The sequence below is a fragment of the Amblyomma americanum genome, chromosome 1 (assembly GCF_052857255.1).
Source record: "Amblyomma americanum isolate KBUSLIRL-KWMA chromosome 1, ASM5285725v1, whole genome shotgun sequence".
NCBI lineage: Eukaryota > Metazoa > Arthropoda > Arachnida > Ixodida > Ixodidae > Amblyomma > Amblyomma americanum.
In genome coordinates, this window is record NC_135497.1 from 522,457,411 (window position 1) to 522,479,668 (window position 22,258).

Consider the following 22,258-nt stretch of genomic DNA (forward strand, 5'->3'; position numbering starts at 1 on the left):
ATGAAGTAATGGCGATCCGTTCCATCAGCCACGTCTAAGGCCACCAAGGTAATTCTTACTTCTCGAAGTCGAGATGAGTTGGAGGACAAAAATCTGGCAAGAGGTAAAACAAAGTCCACGATATTGCACTCACGCCACTTAAGATCTGTCGCAACGAAATACAGATCACGAATACCTTCTTCCGCAAACAGCAGAATAGCAAGAGCCTCAGTGGTGAGACCAAAATTGCGGCCGACATAGTATAGTGTGCTCACTGTGGCATGGTGCTGGATGTAGAGGTCCTTGGAAAGGTGTGTTTTAGCGACCACATGATGGGAAGGTCTCGAATTACATTATACTTGAAGAGTGAACGGAAGAAATCAGCGAGCCGGAAGGTTATCAAAGAGTTAGCGGTAAGGTAGAAACCAGAGAAATTGAGAATCTCTAACTTAGGACGAGTAAATTAATGCTCTAGCAATGAAACATAATTACACATCCTTTATTACAGCGTGCGCTTTGCGGGTTGCTAGTAAGACGCCTAGACAGGATACCGGCCAGCTCGGTAGGAGACGAAAGGTCTGATTAAGAAACGCCAAACATTGAAAGCGTCTAACACTGCAGGCAGAATAGAGAATAGATCTCGCAGAGCTATTAAACATAATAAGTAAGCGCAAGGTTGTCTACATAAGGCAGTTTAATATGAAGAGAATCGCGCATGCTTTAAAGAAAGGAGGTAGCCCAAAAGCGGCGAAGAAGAAACTAGGGTAAGGTAAAAGCCACATTTATGCGTTAAGAGGCAGACAGGGCAAAGCTACAAGCAATATGGATAAGATTGTTAAAGTAGCCCGAGAGTTCTTCATAAATCTATACAGTCCCCAACGTAACCAGGAGGTTGATGATATAGGAAGTGTCACACAGCAATGGGGCGTCATGCCGGAAAAGAAATGAGAATTAGAGAAAGCCTTAGGAGCTATGCAGCGGAGGAAAGCAGCTGTTAAGGATCATGTAACAGCGTACCTACTGAAGGGGGGTGAAGAGTGCTAGAAAAATTAGCCACCCTGTGAACGCAATGTGTTATGACCTCAACCGTCCCGGAAGCTCGGAAAAATGCTCACATCATCCTAATACATTACGGGACGTCAAGAAATCAAAACCTACGCACTGATCTGCTCATTGTTCGTTGCCTGCAAAGTATTTACTAATTGACTATAGAGACAGGATAACCCTAGATTTCAATGAACGAAATGATACGGCAGGAATTCGTAAAGCATTGTCGACAATAGACCATATTCGCACTATCTGTCAGGTGGTAGAGAAATGCGCAAGGTATAACCATTATATGTAGTTTTCATAGACTAGGAGAGAGCACTTTACTTAATCGAAACTTCAGCACTCATGCAGGCATTACAGAATCGGGGTATAGGTGAACCTCATGTAAAAATACTTAAAGATGTCTATGAACGCCAGCAGCCAACAGGTGCATCTAGGGCCGACGTCGGGCGAGAAATGAAGTCGCGGTTATTTACTGCTTGGGTACTCAATGTTCTCTTTTACTTTCTCTTGAGATGTCTAGTTGCCTCCCGCTGTTCAGTAAGTTCGGTACGTGCGCTCAACTGTGCATGTTAATAGAGAATCGGGAGGGTTGTGAGGTTTGCCAAAGCCTTGATGGGGCGCATTTCGTTCCTATTTATTGTTTCTAGCGCCGCCATTTGCTGTCCGGTTAGTCGATGGAACTGAGGCTACTATATTTTCTTGGGTTGAAGTACTAAATCTACAAGAAGTCTCGCCATATCGGCCCTGGCCCCTCCACCCCCTGGATGAGATGCGCTTGATCAAGAACAATGTAGTTGCTGCTGCTTTCTTGATCCTATGGAGCCGTTGTGTTCCTTGGACTGACTTCTGTATGTCTAGCCCAAGGACCTTCAGCCCGTCCAAATCTTGTAATGTGTGGATACCAGCCTTGAGTATGAAACCTGGAGCTTGCAGTTTCTTTCGCAATTGTTAGCCACGTTAATGTACTTCAAAATTTGTGGCGACAAATCCAGGCCCGCTTCGCGGACGCACTTCTCCAAGGTGTTTAAGGTTTCTTGTAAATGAAGGTTCTGCGTCTCAATATGTTTATGAGTGGACCATTGTGTGAAATCTGCGTAAATTATGGACTATATTAGATTTAATTCTCCTAATTTACAAGGTAATGGAATGAAGCTATATAAAATAGTAAAGGTGCTAGGACTGAGCTCTGAGATACTTCACTATTTGATGTGAAATGTAAAAGGCTTGCTCCGCAGGCTATTTTTCTGCTTAGAAGACGCAACTGCTTCAACCTTAAGTGCAGCTTAAGAGATCTGTATTCCCCGTTATTGTTGCGCATTTTAATGTTAGAGGGAGGTAAACACGCAACTGTTGCGTTTTGCGCCATAATCCTTTAGCTTATTTTTCATTCCTAGTTGAACTGTTTTGTCAAGCAATTCCGCAATCTTGTTTCTAATGCAGTTTAAAAATTGTTGAGATATGTGGCCTAATAGGCGCCTAATTTACCTGCTGCACAGTGGCATGTATCGTTTTGCCCCCTAGAAAAGATTTCAGATGGTTCCGTATGGGTGCATTCAGTGCATTCTTAAAAATTTTACCTCAGGGCAGCAACCATTAAAAATATACTGGCAGCCAAAAGTCATGAAAATAACCCTCGTGTAATCAAGGTATAGTTGCCTCCATGGCAAAGGTCCGATGTGGAGCAACTAACGGTATGCGACGGCCTTCATGATATCCGTGCCAGGCCACAGTATCATAAACCTCCGAGACAGATACCACCATGCTGTTATAAAGAAATCGATTGTAGAAGCTATATCTTCATTCTCCCCTGCTAAGAAATGTACAGACTGGTACAACCCGTTCGTGGTGACCATGCTGTTCAATCCAAGCGTGACTGCAGAGTGCGCAACGAAAGACTGCTAGCCCATCCCGCATGAGGTATCTTAAAACCCCTGCCAAGAAGTAGGTAAGAGTCAAAACGCTGTAGAACACTTGACAACGATTGTAAAGGTTCAGTGTTTTCACCCCGACTCGGACAAAACCAGCAAAAGCATTCTTAGCAATAAGATTGCACCACACACTTTCATAATCATTGTCGCCTTTTTCTGAGCGCTTGGAAATGCTTTATCGACCGGAAGGAAAATACCACCGTTATGCTTGCCTCGGTGATTACTCTATGCCTGAAACCCAGAAAGGAAAGTTTTATTCGTTATTGTCACTCTCATCCAGCCAATATTCATTGTCAAAATTACCCGGGAGCCTGAGTCATTCCTTACTTGCAGAAAAGCGTAGCCCTTGAACTTTTCTAGTTCACCGGATTGGGCAACATGGAAGTTGATTCCGTGGCAAGTGATGTTGGAGTTCCAGAGTTCTTTGAACTTGACGATGCCGCTGCTCGTTGTAAGGTCTTGCTCACTTTTCTCGGCCATCCTGCGAACAGGGAACGGGAATATCGACGGCTTCTACTCAGTGAAATGAACGCAGTCTACATGTTTGATTCGCCGTTCGTAGTGCACTGACCGAACATGCGCTTTCAGATTGTAATCTGCGTTTCCGGACTGTTACTTATTCCCTCTCGTTGTTCTCTTTGAGGCTGAAGACTAGAGCCTGTTATCTTGTCACACTACCTTATCTATAAGAACTATCTCTAGCGCTGAACAGTTTGTGACCAGCACCCTTCTGCGCTTTTAAGGAATTAAAGAACAGTGCCGAAGAAACCGAAAAATACTTCAGGCTAAACACAAAATTATAGATGTTAATGAATGAAGGTGTGCCAGGTCAGAGAACTGAAGTGTGAACCGCTGATTTTATGTTTTGTTCTCCGCAGAGTGCGAGGGAAGAGAGTACTGCGAAGAAAAAAAAACTAAAAGGAATTGTAAAAAGCTTGCATGCATAACAAGAAAAAATCTGTTGTGCAAATTTTTCTTGAAAGAAAGTGAGTCTTAAGCATTAATTTTTTTCTTGCGGCAGGGGGCACTTAAGCTACGCATCAAGGGTATGGCGCGAGAGCGTTAATAAGTTAATGAACATATACGTCGAATTGGTCATTTTCCACTTTACAATACTTGATGGATGGGAGTTATCGTACCACTCCTGGCACACTGATGCAACGGTTAAGCGATCGGCAACTGCACCGGCAGATGTCTGTTTAAAACTGCCACTGGCGGGGCTTCTGAGACCCAGGCTGCTCTTCCTAACCTAACGCTGGGGATTTTTCGCTTATGCCGCAGCGGCTGACAACAACTATAATGACGCAGGGTTTTCCTCTGAATAAGGACCTTAACTCTATTGCATTAAAGAAGCATCATAACGATGGTGTTGGCTTAGCAGTTCCACACGGAACGTTGAGATGCTTCGTCCGTTTAAAGCGTCTCATTTAATGGTTGCCATCATTTATCTACACTGCGCCTGCCTTGACTGGCAGGCGATTCTTGTGATACCTTACTATGTCTTGTGCTGCACAGTTCTCGAAATCTTTTTAATTTGACGAATCTAATAGAATATATTAGCGATATCTTGCTGCTGCCACTGTACCGATGCTTTCTTTTAAATTTTTTTATTTGTTTAAGTGCGAGATTGTATTCTTCAGAAATAACGGAACGGTAGTGTGCTTACAATCTGCATGTTCGCCTCTGGCTTTTCTGGCAGCAAGAAGCTGGCGCTTCACTATTTCCACGAGCTTGTTCCCGCACCAAAGAAACAAGGAGTTGGAGACGAGAAAGGAACCGCCGTTCGATCTGCCGCTTTCATGATATGATATTGCGGGCTTCCACTTTTTGCGCTTAAACTACGAATCTTCTGCCGGCTTGGACGGGAATTTTAAATCAAAGGTTAATGAGATTTCCAAGTTTTTGACACTGCTGCGTGTGTATCTGCAACTCTTGTACAGGTAGAATTTTTAGAAGGATCCATCTTTGCAAAAAGGGGAGTCCGCACTCTTAGATGTGACCGGATCCTGACTGGCCAAGTGAGGGCCTGACGAAGGCCTTCAAGAACGCAGCCGCCTTTCTTGTCTTCATATAGCGAGCAAAGAATATTTCCCCAAGAAGGCACACACTTCTCTGCCACAGTTGTCCCCAACACCACCACCACCACCCCAACACTGCTTGGAGGCCTGTACGTTGCCGTCTAGCTCGAACTGCATCGATATGCAGGAAGCGACTTGAAAGTTGGCACACGGCTTGCAACGTTTTGACAATGCTAGGCTTGGATTTTCAGTGCTACGCTTCATTCGTTCCACTCAAGTCTAACTGGCGTCCATGCATCAGAAAGTGCAATTTTGGTAACTCTTTCTTCGCCGCGCTCTTAAAGTGGTAACCATGCGACTAGACGGTCTCGCTGTGAAATTGTCATATTTGTCTCAGACGCACTTTCTTCCAAGCTTAGAGCTGCAGGACGTGAAATGCGGAGGCCCGGCAGCTCACTGTACGATTTCTGATTTCCGGTTTCACTAGTAGGGAAGTACGCTACCTTATTGCATCAGCACTCAAGCCGCATAATTACTCCATGACGCAGCCCAGAAGAAGAGCTCCTATTGGCTGAAGAGATACGTGGTTGTCGTCCACTTCAATGAGAACGGTGTCGGCTGTCGCCGGCACGTCCTTCTTCCAGTGCATTCCTTTTGCAAAGCTGAGCGGTTCTAGTTCAAGTAAAGTCTGCCTAGGACGTGGGACACGCTTCCTGCCGGCCGCTGCTGTACGCCATCGTTGCTGCTGAACCATTCATTATAGTCGCAGTGAAGAGGGCTACTCGAGGACAATTTTGCCATGCACTCTTGGGATGTAAGATTTTTGGGCTCGCCGCGGTTGCTTAGTGGTTTTGGCGTTCGGCTACTGATCCCAAGGTCGCGGGTTCCATCCTCACCGCGGCAGCCGTGCACTCTAAGAGATTTTTCGCCCTTTTGGAAGCAACGACGACCTTTTGTTCCCCGGAAATGAAGTTTGTCAAGTGATAATACGAAACGCGGGATCAGGCAGCCCTGTGCAGATTTTGAGCACTAAAAGTTAAGCCAAGAATGCTAACAGAGAAACGAAAATATTTTCAGCCCCGTTGCAATGCTCTGCTGCGCTGTTATTGACCGACTTTCTTTTTTTTCGTTCCGTAAATTGTGAACTTCTGCGGTGGAAGCGCCTGAGAGTGCGGAGCAAATAAACAGTAATGACTCATGTTGTTCATTAACCAGAGCCCCTTCGGTATTGGCGCGGCCTCCAGGACGGCTGCTTCAAGAAAGGCTTAGTGGCAATGGAGCGATCGGCAGATGACAATGCGACAAGACGCGCACGACGTTTTTTTAAATGTGTATGAAGATGGTATACAAAGAAAACTTAACCCTAAGTGGCCAGAACTAAAGGACGACAGAATACAGCTGAGTTTGAAATTTTTCCGCAATATTTCTTAATCTAAATCAGGCATACGCCGCGAAAGATATACCTACGCCCTACACTATATATCGAAATGACTGGACCACTGCTTGAAGGTAAGGGAATATTCTTTGAAGGTCCCGTCAAGCGTTAATTTTTGTTACCGCTGTTCATGACTGTAACATCTGACTTCAGCATTGTATGCATCATATCAAATGATGCTCTTTTTCCTGAATTGAAACAATTTGTTTATGTGCAGTTAAATCCTCAATTTCACTGCTGTCGCTTGTGGTGCGGTAACAGATGCAAAAAATAAAAAGTTTAAGAGGACACTTAAGCTTCGCCTTAAGGCTATAATGCCATAGCGTAGTGGCTTAGGCTTTTCATTCTAAGCAGACTGACAGCTTTGAACACATTTGTCATTTCTTTTTAGTTGTTTCAATCAATTAACTCAGCAAGCAACGTACCTCCCCATTTGCGCCCAGAAAAGATGGAATGTCCTTGTCCCAGTACAACATTCATCAAACATTTTCAGACCGCAGAGGAAGGACATAAAAACGCAAGCGAAAGGCAGTGCTCCAACTAAGGGTCTAGGAACGTTTCTTCGATAGTGTTAAGCAGAAACAAAAAAGAATCATAGCATTTTGGTCCCAGAAAAGTAACTGGGGAGAACGTTTCGAAACCAATGCTTTTCAGCAAGAAATATAAATAGAATCCTCGCTCTCTTCTCTCTCTCCCTCGCGCAAGAAGCTGCGGAAAGAGAAGGTTTTCTCTTGCACTCGCCGTTCTGAGAGATCAAACAGTTTCGCCGAACCGCCGGAGGAAGCAGTTAACTCCCCATCTCTCTCGGCGCATGCGTTTCTCGTGCACGTGGACCGTCGGCTCCATGGCTGCAGGCAGGAGACGGCGGCCTGCCTTTTAATCGGGCCGCCGGAAGCGGCGGTCACCAACGTGCCCATCTTAATGTTTCTAAATTCAGCACGGTGCGGCGGTCCCTGCAGGCATCTCCAACTACCAGCAGTCCTGGTTGCGCCGCGGTCTAGCAGAGGTGCAGTAATGTCCTCCCGTCGCTCGCCTGGCTTCCTCGATGGACGGAAGCCATCTTTCGCGCACTTATTCGCGCAGCCCCTAGCCGCTCGCGCGCAAGCTCCAGCGCGCGGCATCTCTTGCACTCGTCACTGTCGTAGACTTTGTAGCACGGATTCGCGAAAGTTTTCACGCGCACCTCGGCGTGCCCACACAACTCCTTTTGGAACTGATGCAGCGGCTCCGCATCGCAAGTCCTTTGCGCAGCTTCACGGCCCTACTCCATGATGCCGCTCTCACAGGCGGCGTTCGCGGCAGCAGAGTTCAAGGCAATGGGCGACTCCTAGCACCCACTCTGCATTCCTTAGCGCCTCCGACGACCGTGGTGTGTTGTTGGTGGCAGCGTGGCCGTCCACTGCGGTCATAGCTAGAGGGGAGGCACCTTCGGAGGCCCGCCACACACTTGCTGCAAGTGCCCATGAATTAACCTGCTATACCTATATTGCCGTCCTGTCGCGGCGGTTTAGTTTTTGTTGTGTTCGCGTCGCTGACTCCCAACCCAACCCACCGGATTATTTGTGCCTTGATCACCTTGACCTCGCCTCCCACGCCGTATTGTGCCGCACGCGCGGTCTGCTGTACCATGGGTGCGGCGCGCCAGGGCTCCTACCTCAAGACGTCCCTCCTTCCCGTCTCGCCCCATGCAGTCTTATCTCCACACTTAGTCACAAATATATAAAACGGGGTGTAACGAGGATGTAACGCGTATGTTTGAGCGTTGGCTGTACTTTGAGAAGGCGCAGGACAGAAGGCTGCGTTGCATTCATGGTTACAGCTGTTGTAGCCTTTTATTTCATCCTTGGGTTTCCGTTGGCAACGTCGTCAAAGTATGCTGGTTTATGCTTTTTTTTAATTTTCGCCTCGTAGAACTAACTTTTTTTCCTGTGTTGATAACACGTCAGTCGTGCGAGGTTTGTGCGAGAGACAAAGCGAGAGGGATGTTTCAACCTGGAGAAAATTCTTGGCCTGGAACCGCGTATGTGCAGCGTACTTCCACCCCGTCTTTTCTTTTGGCACTGTTGTGCCCGGACAATCAGCCCGGATTTCGAAACTACAAAATGCAAAATTTCTCCTGGGAACGCCCCTTGGGCAAGCCCGGTGCTGCGCCGCAAGGCAACAGCGGCCTAATGCTCCCTTGACAAGCCAAGATGCTGCGCCGGTAGGCAGCGGCGCCCTATGAAGAAGCATTGGCGAGCGGCCTATGAAGAAGCATTGGCGAGCGCATGTCCAAACGTGCCGCCAGTTGCTAGACAGCGAGGCTCCGGTTTCCCTTTCCCCCTAAAAGTCACCGAAGGCGGAAAACTTGAAGCGGGTGGCCAGCGCTGTCGGTGGCTGTACCTCTCGTACGGCCGTCAAGTGCTGGCGTTGTATTAGGCCGTTTGATTGACAACCGTTTCTCGGGGCTTTTTAAGCCCCAACGCTGCCGCCTGGAGAAGCACCGATCCACCGAGACACCGATCTACAGAGAGACCGACCCACCGTGAGCTCACGAGTGGAGTGAGATGTGTGACGCTTTGGAGTCTCGCCGGCCGTCGCCGTGCGAGAACAGTCGAGTTTGCTTTTAGCTCTCGACCCCCGTGCCGATCTTGTCCTGTATAATGACTTGTTCATAGCGTATAAAATCCCCTTTTGTAATTCTCACCGATGCCTTACTCGGAGTCTTCGCTACCGACAAAAGAGCTGGTAGCGCTCTCTCACAAAACGGGTGGCGAGCAATCCGGGACCACCTCATAGTCACAACGTTTCGTGGCAGCGGTGGGATCCCCAATCAGAACAGCACCCAAGTTGCTCTTAACATGTGTTTGCTTTTGCGTGAGATTATAAGATTTTGCAACCCTTAAAAAGTTTGCTTAAGGCGCATCAACTTTCAGCCTCTATTATGTTTTTTTGTTTCATTTTTAAGATTTCTCAAAGGTACAGAAAAAAGTGGCCATTATTATATGCTGGTGCCGCAGTGCTGTGTACATTGCGCATTAAATGGTGCATACCTATGCGTCGGCGGTTTGTATTCATTTAAAATGAAAAAGTACATCTAGTAAACTGAAATTACATCTGTATGGCGCTGCTATTTTCTGCTATATGGGGGGATCGGCGACTTTTTAAATTCATATTAACTTGTGTGCAAAATGCTAGAACATTTCAAGTGTACAGATAAGTCCAGGACGGCCGACCCAGCATGCATTGATACGAGTGGGATATATTACACCGCCTACAACGTAAGCTTGTGCCTGAAATTTAGCACGTATGGGCGCTTAGATACCTGAAGGTTGCATGAAAGCGGAGAAATAACTTTGTTGAGCCAGAGCTTTCCCTGCGACGTACATCTTTTTGGACACTGCTAGTTGTGGGGACGATTTCTGGATGTGTTCGGGAATAATGAGCACCTTCTTCGGAGATTCCAAATGTCCCGATCGGCTATGTTTGGGAAATTTTGATGAGGTTTTGTGTTTGCTGAGAATTGATTAATTGCACACTCCAATCTTTTAATTAGCATCATCAAGCATTGGCTTCTCATTCTGAGCATTTGAACACCGTTGAATTCCTTTTCGACTTCTTCATTCCTTTAATAATCGAATTAATAACAATGAGTTCCTTAACTCATCGCCTACCACACACCCATGAATCATCAATCGCTAGAACCACAAATCACCATGATACAGTTTCTTTATGCAGCCCTGAAATATATGTCGCCGGCTCGAATCCCTCTCAAGAGCTAGGCTCTTTAACTAGTAAGTTTAAGCTTCATGAAACGCTGAATTGTGTGACAACATCCGGAACATTCTGCAACAAACGGTTGGCATGATGCAATTTTTGCACTCAGCCCCTGATTATTTCCGACACGCGGTGCCGACTATGCCGACGGATTTTCGACCGAACGAGCTGTATACGCCACCCCGTAATAAATATAAGCGATGTGCGTAAAAGTCATAAGGCGCTTAATTTTGCTACTCTAAGTATACGAATTCATGCTCTCGTGCAGCAAAACGGTGGTCTAGTGGCAAGCGGCTAGTCGCTGTCGCGGCGCCGTGCACTCGACGTCGCCGAGCGCTGCGAGTGCAGTAACTCTAGAGGGTTATTCACGTAACTTGATGGTTAATGGCGGTTTAACGTCCCAAAACGACTCAGGCTATGAGGGACGTCCTAGTGAAGGCAACCGAAAATTTCGACCAACGGGAGTTCTTTAACGTGCACGGACGTCACACAGTACACGGGCATCTATAATCTTGCCTCCATCGAAATGCGACCGCCGCGGCCGGGATCGAACGCACGTCTTTAAGCTCAGCAGCCGTGCGCCATAACCATATATTGCTTAAGAGTAGCAGCTTTTCTGTCGGTAAAAAAATTATTGTATACACTATACTTAGGTCTATTTCTTTAAAAGTAGGGCGCGAGTGATCCACGGCTTTCTACTTTTCCTGGGCGAGGGAAACGGTTTCCATAAAAAATTGGTTTCGTGAATTGTTTGAAATATAGTTATAAGGATTTCAAGTGCTACTTTTGCATCATTGGAAAAGAAGGCATTTTTATACATGATTTGAGAAGGTACTCTCGAAAGTGAAGATATACAATGGAGATATTTCTGAAAACAGGAGTCATCGGCTCTTTACAATTTTGTAATGTGGCAAGCAGTGACAGGCGAGCGCCCACATTGCTGATAACTTTTCTGCGTTACTGGGGGCGAGATTTCGACGTGGGCGCACTAGGCGCGACGACGATCAAGCCTTAAGCGTACGTGAAAGCGGATGCAAGAGGCAAGGTGAACCCTCTTGTCCTGGTGGGCGTCAATGTCGGCTACAAATGTGACCTGCTACATCGGGAACCACGTGGCCTCGTTTCGTGTACAAAAGGAGCATCGGCAGCCTTCTACGCCACTTGGCAGCAGCGACAAGCAAACGTCTACATTGCTTATAACTTTTCTGCGTTACTGCAGGTTACTGAATATACGAAATAATTAACCATTGTTATTCTGGTCCTAGCTTGTCGCTGCTGCCAAGCTTAGTGCTATTTCTTGGTCCTTGCGCTGTTATTTTCAGTGTGCTTTTTTCTGAAATCTTTCACGCGCTCTCAGATCTCTAAGGAAACTGTAAAATTGAAATAAGACATAATAGTTCAGCTCAAAAAACTGAAAGGCGCAATGACAGCCGAACTCAAAACTTTCCTCGAATATCTTGAGCACGAAATGAGGTATGAAATCCGAGAAATTAACATCGAAGGAACTGCCTGACGCGAGAGCATTGGATTTGCTCATAGATGAGGATCAGGCAGAGAAGCTTGTTTGGAAAATCGCAAAAACTAAGCAAGCTTGCAGGTGGCAATCAGGTGCTTTGCAATAAATATCATTACTTAGAAAGTAGAATCCTTGACTCTGAGAGTGGGCTAAATCCCGGACAAGGATGAATTTTTCTTTCACTGTGAAGTTTCTGACAAAGCTGCACAGCTTTCCTTTGTAGGCGTATGGGTGCGCTTAGGTAGGTGCCAATGAATAATTACTCCCTTATTACAAATCTACTCCAGCCTGGGAAATACGTTTGACCGAGCTCTGAGCAGTATTCTAAGAAAGCCAATATTGAATTTCAAGGAGTAATTAAGAGTGATAATCAGTCGACTGTTGACATAGTTTCAAGCATTGGCACAGCAATCAACAAGCGAACCTAGGAATCTGACCTTGAGACCTACCGACTTGCAACGAAAAAAACACCAGTAAGTCCAGCATCGTTGCGCAGTTTTGGTCTCGAGAAAAACACGACACAGTGCATCACGAAGCAAAGAAAATGCGACTAACTATGAGATTCAGCTTCATTGAGGTGGTATCCTCATTCGTTAGGAAAACAGAAAAGAAAGCTCAGTTACAAACAAATGTCTCAACGCCGTATGCCACTTGCACAACTGCTTTCTTGTAGTCACCACTTGTATTGGACAGTTAAGCCATTTCCACAAAGTGCTTGTTGTACACGAGGCGTCTAGGTGGTGCTCGTTGTCTTGACCTCCTTAACCAGCTTTTCTAGAAGAGGAGGCCACTCTGTCTGTGGCTTCTGCGATCTTGACGATGATCCCAGCCCCTTCCGTGCGTTCCAGTTATACCCCCAAATTGGCTCTCACAGAGTCATATGTACACGCCACGCTGTTTAAACGGCAGGCACGGCGCCTTTGATGCATGCAAAGCGGTATTGGCGCCGAGTACAGCCTTTGCCCTTAACAAGCGTTGAAAGTCGCGAATGAAATTATTAGAACTGATTAGTGTTACGTTGTGAATTCCTCGTGGCAAAAGCTCCATTTCTTCACATGCTTGTAAACCAAGGATTGCTTGATTCCCTTTGCGTACTACGAAAAAGTTGCAAAAATTCTTTCAGTTATGCAGCTGTACTTCCGTTCTGAGGGCAGCACCAAGACGTTTGATAACGCCACCGCCATTCCACGTCAGGATCACACTACTCAGCCTTAATTATGGGTTGGGGTACATCTTGCTGTGGAGACCAAAGGGAAAAAAGGTTAGCTTGGGATCCCGTGTGCGCATTCATCTTCACCAGTGTACTGTCCAAGGGTACATCGACCATCTATTCACGTTGACACCTGACGCTGTCGGCCGACACGTCGGATACGTTAAGGTCGTGTTTGCATTCTTGCAGGGCGTCCACCTGCTTATTTGCCTTGCAGCAAACTGCAAAACGGTTCCTTGTTTGGAACTTTCTGCATGGCCGTCTGAACGCTGGACCGATCCGCGGCGCACGGGTTACGCCGCATTTACCACTCTTAAATTGCCTCTGCTGTGCACTACTCGAGACGGAGCTTTCTTTTCATACGAAGTCCCCCACTTAATGCTGGCATTCATTCCTTATCCTCTAATGTTCAGCAACGCTTTAAGCGGCCTTGCAGGTTTGCTCAGTTTCCTGCAAGGTTATCTTGCTGTCTGCGAGCAATTATTCTGGCACTTTGCTGTAACTAGTCCCAAAAACTACTTGGTCGAGAATAATTGACTCCGTGAATGTGCCAAGGTTGCACGCTCGGCTTGCGTCTTCAAACCACGCAGAAAATGTTCATGAGCTTACCCGAATCATAGACTCTTTTCCTGAAACAATACTGGTCGTGTACATCATTGCATTGGGCAGCGCAGAATTTTTCAAAATTTTAATGCGAAAGCACCATTCCACGGGGTCCATCCCAACCAAACATCTTGTGGCTCGCGTGACCTTGATGGTGCAGAAATAAAATAAACATGACCGAGACTGGGTTTCCAACCTGCGGCGATGCAAAACAATCTGCTTCGCTGGCCACTGCACAAGATAACTATGCTATCGCCTGTGCCGACCGCGCCTTGTGTTAACCTGCAACACACACTCGCGATGTGCATTGCGCATCGTCGTCTTCATCAACTTTTATCTGCGGCGGGAACAGGTTGGATCAGCTTAATCCGAGACCAATATTGTCGCCAGGAGTGCCGACGGCCCAGAAAAGCAAAACCATGAGCTAACCAGGCTAAAGACATGATTTCGGGCGTCTAGTCGGGTTACCTACATTAAAGCCATACAACTTCTGTGACCACCGTCGCAAAGTGAAGCTTGCTCTCGCCGTCTAAAGGAGTAAATGTTTTGTAGATTTCGATGCCTTCCTCACTGCGGTGCTCAAAAGCAGCGGATCTCGCAGACTCCGGTCGACGGTGTTTGAAGAGCGGCCAGTGCCTGTTGATATCCCCTGTCAAACGCAGTGGCTCCGGTGGCTTCAGGAATTCCACCTGGCTGGTCAGTGACGCTCCACTGCTACGTCTGCGGTGCGCCACTTCTGACACCATGTATCGGCGGCTGCTGCCGATAGAACATGACGGCACAGGTGCAGGGGAGTGAACGTCGTGCTTTATTGCGTGCTAAATTTATAGCCGCCATGGGCAAGGAGAGCGAATTCGTTTCCCAGAGAAACTGACTGTGTGGACATGTCCCGTGGTTTCCGGGACGATGATTCAGCCACTGATACGGTTGCAATTTTAGTCGGTGGCAAGTTAGAACTCACAAAACAAGAAGACTGCAGCACAGTAACAAAATTGCGGACTACGTCGTCCTTTTCCAAAATGTTCACATTGAAATCACAGCTATAAGTAAGACAATTGTTTTCTGAAACATAGTCGATAAAGCCTTGAAGTAAAACCAAAAATGACCTATTATCCCCGTTTCGCGTACAATCTACAGCTTATTTTTTTCTTTGTGGTAATATTGGTAATATTTTATAATCATTTATTGCTGTGCCAAAAATCAGATATCAAGTAAAACTTTTATTTTATATTGCATGTACACCAGCCTATCATATCGGGTCTATGGCCACTTTATCAATGAAGTACCGCAACCTTTCATTTCGACCAGGTTGATATTACCAAGTTGATATTACCAACCTTGATATTACCAAGTTCTGGTGGGGATCTCAACGGTGAACTTGGACAAATATTGGTGAAGTGAAAGATCACTTTAGCCTTTCTTATAACTATCTGAACGTGTGCGTGCATTTATATTATGAATAAAGTGACATGACGATTGGTTACGGTTGATACATGTTCGTAAGGTAAACTGTTGATAATTCGTGGTGCAGTATGTCTATCAGCAAGTGGCTTAATAAAGCATGCCAGGAAAAACTTGCTGAAGACAGCTGTCGCTTGTAATTAAAACCACAGGGCTGTCACCGGCACGTTGCGCAAAAAGATTTCCATTGTATGTTCAAAGCTTATTTCCGCTCACTTTCTTTTTTTCTTAGTGGTCTTTTCCACGAGCTTTTTCTGGGAACACAGGTGCTCGTGCACATACCTTGGTTCTGAATATTGACACGGTGCATTCCTTGTCTTTGCTGCGTGCTGTTCTTGAGAGCGTGTCGCCCCAAGACGAGGAAGTTGAACTATACTGAATCTGCTGTTTTTTTTACTTGACAAATGTTTTTGACTATCTGTCAGTCGCCGGCCTTGTCTTGGCCAATCCCTCGCAGTGGGTATGCGGCATTAACTCCTTGAGGGCAACAATAACGTTCAACCGACTTTTTCCACCATGCTCCGAAAGGAACAAGCCGAGCTTCTCTTGCAGTCTCGCCAGTTGAGCTCCCAAACGAGAGCGTCGTTGTTTACTTCGAGGACATGACCATGTTATTCTGCGGAGTTGATCCAAACATGCGCGAGGAGAAAAAAGTCTATTATCTTATGGGGGCCATCTCGAATCAAATCTTAATTGGCTTAGCACAAAGCCGAGCCAAAACTGTGGCAGACTTAGTTTCTGAGGCCACTACTCTGAAGAAGAAGCTCTAGATGCGACTCAAGCAGTGCGAGCGTCCGCCCTCTCTGATGGCTGTCGCCATCGTCGACGGTAGCAGCTCTGAACTGCTCCGTGAGACTCTAGGCGTCATAGCACGCGAAGAGCTCTAGAACCTCTTTGCGACGACACAGCCGCCGCAAGTCTCATCTCTTTCGGATTTAAATCATGAGGAGGTCCAGCAGGCACTCACGCCACCTGTATCTTTGCCACCAAGACCGCCACAGGCCATGCCACAGCTGTTCATCGTGCCGGCCTACCACGAAGTCACAGCCAGGAAGCCCCTGCCAGCATCCACCTAGCATCCCGTGCTCGACCTCCTCAGGTGCACCAGCGGAAACCCTACGCCTGGCACTGCACTGCCGATCATCGTCTTCTGTGTTACCACAGCGACAAGGCTGGTCACGTGCACCGCAGTCATCATTATCGACGAGTAGTTCTGCCGGGATTTAGTGCTGACGCACCACGACCGCAGCGTACCCAGCTACCCCTTGAGATTGACGGTTACCTGGTCGCTGCATCCGGTGTGCCATATCAGCATTTCCTGTCGCCGTCCCCCGTCGTTTCTCCTCTCTGCGACATTCATTACGTCGACGCAGGTATGGTCAGGAAAGCTGGAAAGCTAATTTTCGACAGTCGAGAAAGCTAGAAGTGGACATTTTTCGGGGGGGCTGCTCATCGGCAAAATGTTGAAGATACCGCACCGCTAAACCAGGTAGTCGCGCGATTATACGACACACCGTCACTCACGACTCTGATACACCGCCTCGACGCCCTAGTTATCCGAAGCGGCACCGCAGCGCCGTTAGCGAAAACAGACTGTGCTAAAAATGCATTTCGAACACAATGTATTAATTTAGTATAAAGTTTAAATTTTGGTCCCTATGCTTAAATTGCAACGCGAATGCTTTATAAGTATGCTAGGAGCAATATTTCGAACATTCTTGCAAATGCATCAAAAACACAATTTCGGTCCGCTTAGTATATTTATTATACATGAAGAAAATTATCTAAAATATTCAATAAATGCATTAAATTAAACATACACTAAAATATACAATTATTATATTAACAATACATTTAATTCGAATTAAAAAAGGTGTACTAGCCGGTTGACCGGGTAGGACTAATAAATATTTTCAACAGCAGAACCAATAATGCGATACAGCGCAAATAAAGACGGGGACGAAGCGATACAAGACACCACAGCGCTGAGCATCAGCGCTGTGCTGTCTTGTCTAGCTTCGTCCCCGTCTTTATTTGCGCTGTATCGCATTATGAAAAAATACCAACTAGCCCGATCTGCCACTCTTGCAAGCAGAACCAGTGACTGAACCAGCTATACGCTACAGCAGAGAGACAATCACAGAGAAAACGCGTTGACATCGCGGAGTCTATGACAACGCTAAGTCACGTGACTGGAACTAAACGCGAAAGATGTCGCCACACAGGAAATGCCAATGGAAAGTGACGTCAGCAAACAGGAACTGCTCCGCCAAGCGTGACACTTGGTTTGGCTTATATATACCTCTCGAGAGGAGACACATTATCTTGCCCTGTGGGATGCTTTTTCAGCAAAGACTGTGGGCCGCCAAATCTTCGCAAAAGTGTAAGAGTGGTCGCTTTCAAATCAGCGGTCAATCTAGAACCGAACTGCTAGTCGTAACTCGCGACATGCATCGGTCAGGAGTCGAACTGTCAACCAACAAATACATGGGCGTCTATGGGAGCCGGTCGGCCCTGCCAGTCGGAGTCCTCTTCGATGGCATGTTCGGGCCCGGAGGTGCGCATTACGCCCTTGCCTGTGCAATGCCATCAAGCTGTCCGCACGTAATTTAAATAACTGGAGATTGCCTTCCGGCTAGAAGTTACGATAAACAAATGGACGAGAGAGAAGGGAGAGTTCTCACTGTTCCCGGAGACGCGATTTTGAGCACTGGGTTGTTCCACGGCAGTGTGCTGAAAATATGCTGACGCAGACTACTCAGTTGTTAAAATTGAAGTATACTTTGAACAAATTAGTTCTGTATTTACTAAAGCACATTTTATATACATTGCCAACATCAAAGGCGATTTCTCGAAACGCGACTTCCAGCACCAGGTTGTTCAACGGCAGCTTGCAATGTGCTACGAATATGCTTACGTGGTCAACTCATTCGTTAGAATTGAAGTATTTACGAAAGTAGACTTTACATAGATTTCCAACATGTCATTTCCCGAAATGTCATTTCGAGCACTGAGTGTTCAACGGCAGCTTGAAGTGTGCTGCAAAGTATACTTTGGACGAATTAATTTCGTACTTACAAAAGTACACTTTAAATGCATTGACAAGATGCTGAAACCGCATACATATTTTTCACGTACTTAAAACGTGCTCGAAGCATACTGGAAGTGACGTACTTGTGTCAGGTTTTAAGAATATATGTTGAGTACCAAGCATAAAATTTCAAGAACATATATGCGGCATAGTTTTATTGCATTCATGAATACAAAATATGTTTAAAATACATTAAAAATATCCCGCCGTATATTCCAAACATATCAATTTTCGCAAAGGGCGATGACCGGAACCCGCAACGTTCGTGCCCCCCGACCACAGGAACCGCCGATCTGAGCGTTTCAATGTACGGAACCGACGTAAGAGCGCTCGTGGACACTGGTGCCGACTGCTCTTCTCAGTGTGCCAGTCGGCGCAACTCTGAAAAAGGTAACTACAGTTTGGACGGGCCCGCCACTTCGCACTGCCGCAGGTCTCCTTGTCACGCCGACTTGCACATGCACCTCCAGGGTAACGGTCCGAAAAGAAACGTACCTGGCAACTTCCATCCTAAGCGACAGTGTTCCCTTGACGGAATCCTTGACTAAATGTTCTTCGTCGTAAGGTCTCTTCCTTTGCTGCAGACCTTACTAGGTTCTTTGAGTTGCTTCTTCTCCGCACCAGAGGCGCCCACCGCCCGAGACGGTTGCTTTTTTGGATTACCGCAGACTTCTTTTCCGCACCGGGGGTGCTCCGTCGTAGACAGTATTGCGACAACACAGAATGCAGGCGTTAAGGGGAGTATGAATTGACTGTATTATACGAAATATTTACATTGCAAGCACTTTGATATACATGAGACAAATTGAAAACGGTAAAAAGGTTAAAGAACAAAAAGCTGGAACTGGCTAACACTAGGGGAGGCCCCTACTCGGCATAGCCGAAGATGCATTACATCTGACCTTAGCCCAGAACATTTTCCAGGGCTCCGGGCCCTGGTTTTAAAGACGACCTAAAGGCCCAGCCCATCCCTTGCATCACCCAATCACAACAAACTAACTCATGATTGGTTTACAAACTGCATGGCACGCCTTCCAGTTTCTGCAAGGTTCAAAACCCTCTCCCTAAAATACACAGCAGGAAAAGAGCATCAAAATCACTATAAGAAAATAGATTTCGGCAATGGACCCTCGAAACGAGTGGCCCACCAGGTTTACGTGCCACGCCCCATACTTCCACAGTATGATTCGAACTCTCTCCCTCAGAAGAAAAAAAACACAAACAACCACACATCGTACCCGCACGTGCAAGCGGTTTCCTTTGACTCTCGGTTTCCCTTGACTGAAGCTGTTCCGCAATTAGCTCTGTCATCGGACTACAGCGGGGCGCTTCCGCGGTGCAGCCCGTCTGCTCGTTTTTATTTACGACCCTCCTTGACGAGCTTACCCCTTTTCACGAGATGCTTGTCGCAAGGTCGCATCGCGTTTGGCGCCGTTCTGACGAGGGGACCAAACAAGGCGAGGGTCAAAGCGCTTGACCGTCGCTGTCAGGGGCTCTTGACCCCAAGGGCCCTCCTTTTCAGTGCGGCGCCCCGCCGCCTCCCGCCACCGAAGGGGAGGGGGAGAGTTTCAAAGAGGAGGCCGTCTGAGAGAGACAACCAGCGGGCGACCGGTTCTAATGACACCACGAGTCGTACGATCCCTTTACACGCCCTTCCCAAGATTTTACCAGGGGCCCAAATGGCACCTGTAGAATCATAACCCAAGAAGGGATCGTAAACAGCCCCAAAACTGCCCGCCGGGAGGGGGGGGGGGGTTGGTTTTGTCAGCAAAGAGGCCCCTCGCCGTTCGCTGGGACCGAGAAACATGAATATCCAGTTAACAAAAAGGAAGAGGAAAAAAAAAACGTGCACACTCAAATACACATGGTGGCATGCTTGCTGGGCCCCCTCAAACGGAGTCCAAGTTGCTAGGCTGCATCCAGTCCACCTACAACCACGCACGCACTCTGCCCAACACACATTCGCGCACAGAGTTCACTCTCGTGGCTGTCACATAGAAGCGGCAAGGGGAGCCCCTTCCCGCTCCGCTGCCAGCGGAGCGCCGCTGTCCACATCCCAGCAATCATTACTCACGCGTGACAAAGCGTCAGCGTTGGCGTGTTCGCTACCCTTCAGGTGTTGCACCACCACGTTGTACTGCTGGAGCGCTAGCGTCCAGCGTGTCAGCTTCGCTCCGTGAGGTGTGCTAAGTGTAAGGTACGCAAGGGGATTATGGTCAGAGACAACAGTGACAGGGGCACCGAAGAGCCAGTGATCGAACTTATTGAGTCTCCAGATCACTGCCAATGCTTCCCTTTCGATGGTAGACCAGCGGGTCTGCGCACGGGAGAACTTGCGGCTCGCAAATGCAATCGGCCGTTCCGAGCCGTCCTCGGCTCGTTGTGAAAGGCAGGCTCCCGCGGCAAACGCAGACGCGTCTGTGTGCAGCGAGTAAGGTCGATTGGGGTCCGGAGTAGCCAAGGCTACTGCTTCGCAGAGCGCAGCCTTGAGCTGTCGAAACGCACTTTCAGCTTTTTCCGACCATGGGATCTTATTCGGAATCTTTTTCCCGGTAAGCTCTGTGAGTGGCCGCGCCACCTCGGCATAGTTTGGTACGTAGCTGCGGTAATACCCGCACAGTCCTAGCACGCTGCAGAGTTCCCGTTTCGTTGCCGGTGCCTTCAACCCCCTTATCGCTGCCAGCTTCTCTGGGTAGGGTGCATGCTGCCCTGAACCAACAATGTGCCTTAAGTACCGAATGGACTTTCTTCCTTTTTGGCACTTTTCCAGGTTTACCTTGAGATTTACCTGTTCAAGCGTCTTGAACACCTCTCTAAGATGGCGCACATGCGCTTCAAGCGTCTCGCTAAACACGGCGATATCATCAAGGTATGCGCAACAGTGGTCCGAGTGCGGGAGCAACAGCCCGTTGATAACCCTCTGGAAGGTTTGCGCGGCGTTTTTGAGCCCGAACGGCATTACCTTCCACGCAAACTGACCCCGGTGACAGGTGAAAGCGTTAAGCAGCTGAGCCGATGGAGCAAGCGGAACCTGCCAATACCTCTTCCGAAGGTCCAGCAAGGTAATATATTTCGCTCTCCCTACTTTCATTATCAGCTCCTGCTGCAGCGCCATCGGGTAGGCGTCAGCTACTGTCCAGGCGTTCAGCCTGCGGAAATCTACGCACATCCTGACAGTGTCGTCCTTCTTAGGCACGCAAACCAGCGGGTGCGCATACGCGCTTTCGCAAGGAAAGATTTAACCCATCGCCAGCAGTTCGTCTACCTGCTTTCCTATTTCGGTCGTTAGGCTCGCAGGTACGCGATAAGGGTGCGGACCCTTAGGTGTAAACCCCTCCTGCAGCACAATTTCGTGTTATTTTACCGATGCCACTCCCGGCCGGTCAGTGAAAAGCCCCTCGTGTTCCGCGAACGCTCCCAGGATTTGGTCTCGCTCATGCTTTGACAAATGGGCCACCGCGTCTCGTGGCAAACGCCCCTCCGCTGACCGCGCTGCTGAACGTCGGGGCGCGTACTGAACCTTTCCGAACGCGCTGTCTCCCTCGAACATTACGCCCACGTTCATTACCCTGCTCATATAGGGCCGCATTCTGCTTGCATGAACTAGTTTCCTTCGGCCGTCCGGCATTTGCACGAAATAAGAGTGGTCTCGGTACCTTTCAACTACGCTGCCAGGCCCCTTCCATATCGGAAACATCTTGCCTGGGCGCTGTTCGTCGAATATTAAGTCTGTCTCTCCTTCCCCAAAGTCTTTGGCGGTCGCTCGCCTGTTGAATTTCGGGGCGTACGCATTTTGCTGCCTCAAGCTTACAGTCTTTGCGACTTCAGCCGCTCGTTCTAGGCGTCCCATCAGGTCTAGGATGTACTGAGCTGGCGAAGGCCCCAAACTTACCGGGGACTCACTCTCTCCTGTCCAGGTATTCTTTAGTATGCTAAGCGGGCCGGTCGGCTGCCTTCCATAAAGCATCTCAAAAGGCGCCAACCCCGTCGTATCATGAGGCACTTCTCTGTATGCCCACAGCAAATAAGGTACAAACTTGTCCCAGTTCCTCCCCTCTTTCTGAATAACATGGTAGAACATGTTTTTGAACGTCTTGTTCCAGCGTTCTACCGCCCCATTACTTTCCGGGTGACCCGGTGTCGAAAACCGAGTCGCGTCTACCACTGTCATGCCTTTCTTTCCTGCTCTGGCGTCCTTCCATGCCCCC

The 22,258-nt window shown here is 47.7% G+C and overlaps 1 protein-coding gene across 1 annotated transcript in view; it reads right to left on the reverse strand.

Moving 5' to 3' along the window:
* LOC144128760 (uncharacterized) overlaps positions 1 to 22,258 on the reverse strand; it is a 205,611-nt gene that overhangs the window by 177,601 nt on the left and 5,752 nt on the right. The window contains exon 2 of the mRNA XM_077662434.1: positions 3,288 to 3,441. Within this exon, the coding sequence (XP_077518560.1) occupies positions 3,288 to 3,440 (153 nt within the window). The 5' untranslated portion in view covers position 3,441. The remainder of the gene's footprint in view (positions 1 to 3,287; positions 3,442 to 22,258) is intronic.